We start from the raw sequence: 10,314 nt of genomic DNA, 5'->3' as shown, positions 1-10,314 counted from the left end.
ATATATATATATTTATTTATATATATTACACACATACATTTTATCTCCATCCTGTCTCTGTAGTGACCTGCATATTAATGCCTTCACCTCTTATCCTGCACATAAACCCCTTCATCTGCATCCTATCACATTATGTGACCTGTACAATGACCCTTTCACCGCAAGCCTCCATCTGTGTAACCTGACCTGTAAATTAATAGTTCACTGTATATAGTGTGCCATTACAATTACCAAGCCTTATATTTTAACCACCTCAATACCATTTAAGGCATTCATACCCGATGTTCTACCCTTGTTATGTTAAAACCCAACAAAGATTTTCTAAGTAGGTTGAGGCATTAAGATTGCTTTGACGCTTCTACAGCCACAGTGAAAAGCTAGCATCAAATATCCTGGCAGGAGCACTGATGGACAGAAAAAGTGAATCAGTCACCAGAAACCACAAGTTACTAAACTGGCTTTAGCAATAACAAACACATGCCACAGCAAGTCAGTTCTCAACACTGCTATATGCTGAAATTGACATTAGAGCTCCCCAGGAGTCAGGGCTTAATTTGCTTAACCCAGTCCAGTGAGCTATTACAGACAAATTTACTTTAAACTATTTTCACAGAAGAAAAGTTAAACATTTTTTTTTAAATGGCATATTGTAAAATATAATTATTAATCCTGGGATGTCATTTTCTTTTCAGACCGATGCCAAATATCCTGTTGATAACAAACTCTGGCTGGCCTTAGGGTACCTCTCCATTGAGCTCTGGGGAGAGAAGTACCTTAGATTCCCAGTGACATTATTGAGTCTATGACTATAGCGGAAATATCATTAATGTGATTTGAAAATGATCCGAGAAATGATCTTACCTTTAATCTAGTGACAAAGTGCTTGGCAACAGAGAGTTCAGAAGCAGGATTACCAAGAAGCACTTCAAAGCGATACTGCAACCCTAGTTTGTCTCTCACTTCCTGCAGTCGCTCCTTTGCCAACATTGCCAGCTGTACTGAAGGTACTCGGATGATAAGCATGTGTCCCTGGCCACTTTTGTCTTTCCCCGGGGAGCTAAGCAGGTCATCCACAATGCTCAGCGTCTCTGGTGTGGTGTGGTCTCTGAGCGAGGTCATGGTGGTTAAAGCAATAAGAGCTTCAGAATATTGCTGAATAAGAAGGTAGCACCTTATTACCATGCTGTGAAGCCTTGGGTATCTACAAGGAGAGAGGATGGTGATTTGACAGGAACAAGGTGTTGGGCTGCAGGAAATGTAAGTTTGACATTTAGAATGGGAATTCATCTTTAAAAAAAATTACTTTACCTTTCCAGAAGCGTGTTGACCATTTTTTCAAATGTTTCATCACATCTCAATAAAGGACTAGTAATACCCCACTGTAGAGATTTGCTGTACTCATTAATTCCAAAGTAGACCATTTCCTCTCCAGCTACACCCTCCTAGGTCACAAAAAAAAAAATATGTTCATAAAAAGTTTAAAGGCCACAAGTATTAAAGCAGTAAAAACAACTTTTGCTAGTGCCTTCATTGACACCTTACTCAAGTAACCAATATCATAAACCGTATAAAATTGACTTTTCAGATTTGAATTAGTAACTATAACAATAATTGTTGAGTCACACGTTTAAACTAAAGTCCAGAATGCAAGATGGTGTAATAGTAATTTGTATTAGCCATTAAAAAAAAAATCAATAAAATAAAAGGTTGCATCATACAAAATTCCTTACTGCCATGTCTGGCTGAATCCAGTGCACCTCATTGCTGGGGCTGATCTTGGACTGCTGTGTCTGTAAAGCATATGGAAATGCACTGACTTGTAGCACTATGAGATTCAGGCCTTCCTGCACTTCATGACCATTAACAATTCGGTCAGAAAGTCCCTGAGAAGAATCTCCAAGGGGCAATGATCCTGACATGGCACTGGAAAAGGAAAGCATAATGTCAGAATGCACAGAAATTACATCCATCAAAGGAACACTTGTAACTTCAAAATGTGAAATAACTGAAAACAATTAGGTATCTGCAATTAGATTGGGGTTTTTTGGCTCCAGGGGTGCATAAGCACAATTTCAACAATAAATTGCCTAAATGCCCTGACCACAATTGTCTTCCAAATAACACACCTAGCCATTATACTAACTTAACCCTACCCTCATCTGAATTATAAAACAACCCTCCTGAACCATTAAAAAAAAAACCCAACCTGTAAAATTACCCCTTAACATTTAACCTGTATTTCTAAATGAAGTGGATCCCCATCAGGTTCTTAAAGTTAAAAAGTGAATCAGGCTGCAATATTCACTCTATCCAGAGCAGCCCTCTGCAGCATCTCTTCTGTGCTACAAGATGCCCTTCGTTTTTGGGGTTAAATGACATCCAGTGTCACCCAACCCAAAGACTGAGGACTCTACTATGAATACAGGGCGTCATGAGCCTGCCCCTTGGGAGGGAGTCACCACGGCACCTTTCATTTACTGCGCACGCATGGAGAAAGTGGCGCTGATGTCGGTGCCACTGTATGCATCATTGAAGACCGCACACCACTGGGAAAAGACTAAGGAGAACTCAACAACTTATGTGACTGGCATAAAAACTTTGGGGGAAAAAAAAGTAGATTACAAAAAAATAAAAAAACATTCTGGCAGTCTCCAGGGCACAAAAAAAGACAACATATACATGCTATGCAAAGCATTTGGGTAATTCTAGGGTAAGTTTACTTTCTCACAAACTGTAAGAAAATGAACTTATTGACACCACTCCGCAACCTCTCCTGGCCTGACTGTGTACATTTTTGTGCTGCCAGCCAGTGTAAGGCAGAGGGGTGTCATTAAGTTAATTTTCTCACTTTGTGGGAAAGTGATCTTGCTGTACTCTATAATGCTATTAAAAATGACGTTTTCATTTTGATCAGCACCTGCAAATTTTAAACAGAAAAAGTACAATTTTACTTTCAATATGGTAACACAGTTCTAGAACTCCCAGCAATCTAATCTAATCTCCTCCTTGAGTGATTGGCTCACTACTTTTCCCAGATATCGCCACATAGTTTGAAGTCCATATAAAGTAAATCCTTGCAATGTTTTTTTCTTTTCACAACCGAGAGACTGATCAGGTGGTTATAATGTAGGGAGGCCATCTCAAGAAGCCATCAGAAAGGACTGAGAAAGGACAAAGACCAAATCAACAGCAGTGCAATAACTAGGTAAAATGCTTGCAAAATATATAGTTCACCATGAGGGGATAGCTTATTTCTAAACAAAACTGCCCCATTTTAAAACTAGTTGCTAACACTAATTAACCTGTGCCAAACATGCACCAACTTTGTCTGGCACTATAACCATTGGAACCAAAAGCCATGTGTTTTCTACTTGGTTTTTGCTTTTAGAACCAGATTGAGGCTAGCCATATACACTTAGATTTCCCTCATTCAGTCCATTGTATGATGCAGTCACGGTTTGGCTGCTACTTTTCCAACCAGCACAGTTAAGCCCGGTTGTGTGACAGCCACACATGGCCTCGAATTTTAGCCAGTTTAGCAGGAACTAGACCAAATTCAACCCCTGTATGGCTAGCTTTACAATGGGTGTTTTTCAAAAAAATTAACAGATAATCTAAACACACGCTGCTTAGATCGAAATGTAAATCTTATAAGTTTGGGCAAAAAATGCTCCTTTGTCCAATTAGACACCTGTATCACTAGACTTCTGTAGTCCCATAAGAGCCCACCAACTACCCCCCTGCGGATGTTTACATATGCTTGTCATTTGATGCACTTACCTGGTTAAATCCACATGGCTATTATCATGGATAAGAACAAAGAGAGTATAAGGATTCTGTTTCACTTTTTTCATAAAGGCATCAAACTTGACTTGAAAATCTCCATCTAGTCGAAGCACATACTTTTCTGCACGCTGAGGTGCAAATGCTAATTCTTCTAGACCCAAATCAGTCACCACACCTATCAAAAGATCAAAGTCCATTTGAGGTCTGTAGTAGTAATAATAATAATAACGCTAAATATAACATGTCAACAGCTATTATAGCATATTTACACTTAAAAAGGAAACCGCTATATATTGTATTTACAGGAAAAGGAAACTTATCATGGTTTTCAGTAGGGATGCACCAATATTTTTTTCAGACAGAGTACGAGTACAAATACTTTTTCTCAAGTACTCGCCGATAACCATGACCAATACTTTTTTTTTTTTTTAGTGTCGTGTGACATTTTTTTCTAAAACAATGCAGACTAATGGTTTTAGGACAACGGTGAAGAGCCAGGGCTCTGTCCTGGCCGCAAACGCTGCGTCCCTGGTAGTTCTGTTACTGACTCCAAGCTGTAGAAGGACTACAAATCCCAGCGATGCATTATACATCAATGCAAAGTAATATGAAGCTACATACTCTGCTGCATGCATCTTGGGTGCTGGCCTGATGTCTTCATGGGACGATTTAAGGAGGGCTGTGCAGGGTCAATGGTGGGGTGTGAGGTGTCTCACCAGGGGTTCCGGGTTGGTCTTGTGGGAAGCGTGATTCCAGGAAGGAGGAGGAGATGTGCAGGCATCATTGTAAACAGGCACCGCAGTTCACGGGTAGGCTGCAGAGGTCCCTAGCAAGCCTTCTTGTGAACCGGCGCCTGTTTACATTGCTGGCTTCAGTTTAAACATTCATAGCAGCGGTATAGGTTTTTAGTATCGGGGCAATTTCACGGGCACTTGTGAAAATGCCCAGTGTCAGCACTGATACCGGTATTGGTTCATCCCCAGTTTTCAGTTAACATTTCTTTTTTTTACAACTTGGGACAGTACTTTTCTCATATTGGGTTTATGAACCTTCCAACCATCAATCACCAGAGCCAAGATATACCCAATACCTTCAGGCAAGGGAAGGGGGGTTGGATTTGCAGGGAAAAATGTAGTGTTTGGTGCCTAAATGGCATTTGCCAGGTTCCATTTCAGTCATGAAGGTGTGATGGGAGTGTCCATGCAACTCATGGTGTAGTCAGCCCTATTGCCATCTTCGACAGCATCATGGCACAGACGAAGCATTTCTTGGTAATTGGCCAGCACTATCCAATGCCGGCTGCTGGACAACCAGAACATGGACAGAAGTCAAACATGGTGCTATGCATTTACCAAGGAATAAATGTTATGTGGCTGTTTAATGTTCATTGAGTACATTTAGGGTGAATGTCCACTTTGAAAGCATGCAAGGCAAAGCAATATATCTACTTTAATGCCAGCCCCTTGCACCGGTTTGTACTTCACTCGCCTGCTGCTCAGTGTAGCCACTGAGACAGAATCGACTTAGCTCTGTGTAAGTACAAAGTTACAACTTGGAATTTATGCAGAGCGGAATGCTATACTGTCCTCCTGCGAAAGCGCCTGAGAGGCTGATCAGCAAGCAATATCACTTTAAATCACATGCTTTCTTATACCTGGAAGCAAGCTTTCCTGGAAGAATGGTGGGGAAGGGGCGCAAAGGTAAGGCAGGAAATGGCAGCTGTGTGGGCCACCAGTAACCCATTGCCTTGCCCAGGACAGCTAAATCAGTGTTCATCTGACACAATTATCCTGCAAATACACACTTACCTTTTTTGATGCCTAAAACATCGGCACTAAAAGCAACCATTCCCATGCGGAGTGGGTATGCCCAATGAAATACAGCTGTCACAGAAAAAGAGGCCCAAACACTGTTTCCATTGCCTTAGTAACATTTCACCTATTTGGTAGCAGAAAGTAATATATATATATATCTTACCAGACTGTCTAATCCTTTGAAGAGTCTGCTGTACCAGTATTTCTGAGCGAGGAACAACTATAAGGAAATCCACCTTGCTGAACCGTCCTAAATCCAAACTTTGACTGCCGCTGTCTGCAATTGCGCACACCTGGGAGAGGAGCTTCCGAGCAACCATCAGTTGAGATTGGTATATTTGAAAGTTATCTGTGTTACAACCTAAAATCCAAAATAAATGTAATGCAATTAAGCGAAAAAGATTAAGTGGCAGATGCATAAGCTCTTAGCTTGGTGTTAAGGTCTTCAGGTAGATGAGAATAGTCAATGTCGCCTTCCAAACGTGCTGGTATAAGCTCTCTATTTTAAGTAGATAGACAACCTCATTAAATCTAACTTTTTAGTAAAATCTTAAGTCTTTTTTTAGTCTTTTTATTTCTGTATTCTGCCATGAAGGTCCTTGTTCAGTCATTTGATGTTATACAGCAACAAGGCTCTCTCCTAACTTCTTTCCTATGTTATCACCCTGTCGCATTTAACGTATGGTTGAAACTATAAGCAGCTGAGCCAACCCTCACCATACAGGCATGCTCAGATGATGTCACTATCAAGGAAACTGTCCTAAGCAATGACAGTAGCTCCCACTAGAGCACATGCATGTAGATATGAATTAGCTGTAGAGAGTCTGCAGGTCAACAGCACCAAGATACAAAAAGGAAGTTAAAAAAAAAAAAAAGTATTACCAGCATCTAAAGGAAAAAAAAGGGCAGGTTTTTATGAAACACTAAGATTTAGCAACATAAAGGTCATCCAGGTAGGATTTACATCAACTAGCCCTCTACACCTTTTCTGGGGATGCCAACTGTATGGTGTCCCTGTGTCCATTAGCTGACATCAGGCATAAAAGGATTGGAGCTTCTGTTTCTGCCTTAAAGGAGAACTATGGGGTCAGTGTTTTTCCCCATAGTTCTCCTTAGGGTAACGGGAGGACACAAACTAGCGTCCTCCCGTTACCCTAAGCTCAGTATACCGCGAGCTACAGCGTCGGGATGCGCCCAGCTGCGTGAGTGACAGCTGGCTCTGCCTATCTAGGAGGCAGAGCCAGCTGTACCCGCCCCCTCCCCCGTCCGTTCCGCCAGTCAGCGCTGGCGGAGCGGGGAGGGGGGAATCCAGCCCCTCCCCCTGTCACGGCAGAGAGCCGTGACTGGATCGAGAGGTGAGCGAACCCGGTATGTGTTCGCTCACCTCCCGATCTACTGAGCCGACCTGTGACAGTCTCATTGTCACAGGTCGGCTAGAACTATGAGGTGAGTGGAAATCACTCATCTCATAGTTCTCCTTTAAGTAGGTTGAGTCAAAAATCTCAGGTCCCAGGGCAGTAGACCATTTCCCTTTTCTGCTCATTGCTGTTATGACACGGTGCAAGAAGCATGGCAGACACACATTTTTACAGGAAGACAGACAACCACCTGCATTTGACCCAAATTAAAATTGCAGAGAAATTAGGTAAAAGTGTTAAAAAGGTAGTTTTTCCTGGATACGGACAATACTATGTACTACTAAACTAGAACAGCAGGTTTTGTTTACCATGGTTGTCTAGCCATTCGATCACATGATTTTTATTTCATTTAATCTGGCACAGTTTTAATCATTATTATGATAGGTCTGCTATGAAATCCATAATAAACCGTGACCCTCAATAAAATGGTATCAATAAAATGTTATGAGAAATACATAGTTGATTGTAATATCTACTTTATGATTCCTAGGTTAAGAGTTTGATAAGAGAACTTTTAGAATTAATTTAAATGTAATAAATCAACAAGCCAGAGGAAAAACACAACAGGTATAAAATGATAACATGACAAACTGAACACGTCATGGCGTAGCACAAATAACAAGTTGAGATTAATTTACTTTGAGCTTATTGCTTCAGTATACTATACTGCTACTGAGCAGAAATAGTGATGCATCTATACACGACGTTCCAGCATTGCCCAAAATTATCATTCCCTTCTCTGCTTAGAAAAGGAAATCATCTCCCTACACGCGCACAAGCTGTGTAGGGAGAGAATGTTTTTGTTGCTGCAATAGGGACAAGCAGATCTCATCCATCTCAGTTTGAGAATTGCCATTATATAGCACTATTTGGTGCGGCGCGCAGCGTGTGTGGAGCCGTGAACAGGGCCAACTGATCGGAAGCCGATTAATCGATTATTGAAAAAGTTGACAACTTTTTCAATAATCGATTATAATCGATTATGTCGATTAGTTGTTGCAGCCCTATTAGGATTTGTGCTTATTTTTAAGTAACATTATTGTAGATCAGGGAAGTGCGGTCAGGGGAGGCAGGTGGGGCCTCATTTATAATTATGGAGGAAAAAGCTGTTTACAGTTGAGAGAGAATGGTATCAGCAGCATAATCCTGGTGGTCATTTAAAAACACTTAAAGAGACAGACACACTGGGGGGATTTATCAAAACTGGAACACAAAATCTGGAGCAGATTTGCACTGCAGCCAATCAGCATCTCTCTCTCATTTTCAAATCTTACGTAAGCAAACTGTAGAGAGATGCTGACTGGTTGCCATGGGCAACTGCTCCAGATCCTGTTTGCTCCAGTTTTGATAAATTACACAGAGGTTTAAGGTATTTTTACCCACACCAAGGAAGGTTTTTTTATGCACACCATCAGTATTTATGCATGCCGGGAATATGAGATCACTATGATGTCAGAAGGGGAGGTTCCAATGTTTTTGATTGGTTTTTGGTGTCTCACTGCTGTATGCATACTTGCACTGTTTGATTGTTACACTTTGTCTGAAGAAGGGACCTATACGGTTCCGAAACGTTGCTATACAATGTGACAATTCTTTTGTCAATAAAGAACATTGACTGAAATTCTTATTGGAGTGCGAGTGACTTTCCTATTACGTGATACTGATCTGCAGAGTCATCTGCTGTAATCTCAGCACCCACCCATTACTTTGGGTTACATCCTGTTATGAGTGCAATTGGATCTACTTGAATTACTAATCTGTGAATAGGCCGCAGTGCACAGGTGGCTCTGCCTTTCAAGCATGTTTGTTCTGACCTTCCAAAGTGTACTGGATTTATATAGCAAGTTATTATATATATTTTTTTTACCTTGTTTAACAAATTAAAGCTGGACTGATCATTAGATGCCTGTTAATACCACTACACAGCCATTAATGAAATAACAAAAACACAAAATGAACAGCCAGTAAGATAAGCAGTGAATGAATGTGGCAATCTGATGAAGATAATCCAATAATAATTTCTACCTCTGCTGTGTGCAGGAACCATGCAGGCTGCTTCCTGGGAAGAGACACATTCTTTCACATCACCATGAAAAGGAATGATTACATTATCTCCCCTCCTCCTCTGAATTTTTTCCAGCAACCTGTCTAAATCGTCACCTAGAAAATAAACAACAATGTATAAGAGATAACCTAATATAACACAAAGTATACCAATGTAAACTATCATGGGTACCAGTTTTACCAGGACTATTTCAGTCACACACAAAAAACAGACATATTTGTTCTCTAAAGTGCAACTCCAACAGCTACCATCTGTGTCAGGGGTCTCAAGCCTCCGGCCCTCCAGCTGTGGTCAAACTACAAATCCCATGATGCATCTCTCTTCGGGAGTCATGTCTGTGGCTGTGAGAATCTTGCAATGCCTCATGGGATTTGTAGTTCCACCACAGCTGGAGGGCCGGAGGTTTGAGACCCCTGATCTATGTATTTCAAGGTACGTGTTTAAGCGGTTTGGAGTTCCACTTTAGGGTACTCCTTAACACAGTCCTACCAGACAGGAGAGACAGCCTAGTGAGTTGTGAGTGAGTTGACTTTCTCAGCTGCAGGGAAAGCCCCAATTTAGGCAAAATATGTCAAATTCAAGCATTTGTTTTCAGTTTAGTTGCACTTAAAATAAATGTATATTTTTAATAAATAACTGCAATCAGTATTAAAATGAAGCTTCTGGGGGGGAGGGGCTGATGGTGGCGGCTGGACGTGTGCGTCCCTAGCTCTCCTGCACCTAACCGGGCATCACTATGTGCCTCTGATCGCTCCCTCTACATTAACGATGGGCTCTAAGCGCAGCAAGAAATCCCAGGGCCCTAAGACGGAGCGCTCCCGAGTACCGAAGACCGGCATTAACACTTTCTTTTCGGCTCCGGCACATACACGTGCCGCTACAGCCGGGATGACGGCGCCTCGTGGGGATTCTCCAGCTCTATCCGGCTCACCCTCCTCACTGCCTGCTGATCCGTCACCTGTGCGGGATACCCCCGACATCTCCCCTGATGGAGAGTATGTCACAGGTAGTTCGGCAGGGGACGTCAGGCGGCTGCTCGGTCACCTACCTTCTAAACGGGACATGGAAGCCTTGTTCACCCGTTATGAGCATATGCACAGGGCTGACATGGAGGGCCTACATGACGCTATCCGAGGGGTCCATGAGCGTCTCGATATAGTTGACTCTATATGGATACACATCACACTGCGATAACAGACCTGCAGGCAGTTGCCCTGGCACACCACAGACT

The 10,314-nt window shown here is 41.9% G+C and overlaps 1 protein-coding gene across 1 annotated transcript in view; it reads right to left on the bottom strand.

Annotated features, from left to right (window-relative positions):
• Nucleotides 1–9,815, bottom strand: part of GREB1L (growth regulation by estrogen in breast cancer 1 like) — a 34,851-nt gene extending 25,036 nt beyond the window's left edge. Inside the window, exons 1-7 of the mRNA XM_018571686.1 lie at nt 9,809–9,815; nt 9,044–9,178; nt 5,764–5,961; nt 3,781–3,961; nt 1,731–1,923; nt 1,309–1,442; nt 862–1,201 (exon numbers count right to left, since the gene is read on the bottom strand). Of these exons, the coding sequence (XP_018427188.1) occupies nt 862–1,201; nt 1,309–1,442; nt 1,731–1,923; nt 3,781–3,961; nt 5,764–5,961; nt 9,044–9,178; nt 9,809–9,815 (1,188 nt within the window). The remainder of the gene's footprint in view (nt 1–861; nt 1,202–1,308; nt 1,443–1,730; nt 1,924–3,780; nt 3,962–5,763; nt 5,962–9,043; nt 9,179–9,808) is intronic.
• Between the last annotated feature and the right edge of the window lie 499 nt (nt 9,816–10,314).

This window comes from Nanorana parkeri, unplaced genomic scaffold (genome assembly GCF_000935625.1).
Source record: "Nanorana parkeri isolate BGI_ZX_2015 unplaced genomic scaffold, ASM93562v1 scaffold1810, whole genome shotgun sequence".
Classification (NCBI taxonomy): Eukaryota; Metazoa; Chordata; class Amphibia; order Anura; family Dicroglossidae; genus Nanorana; species Nanorana parkeri.
This window is presented reverse-complemented; position numbering and strand designations above follow the sequence as displayed.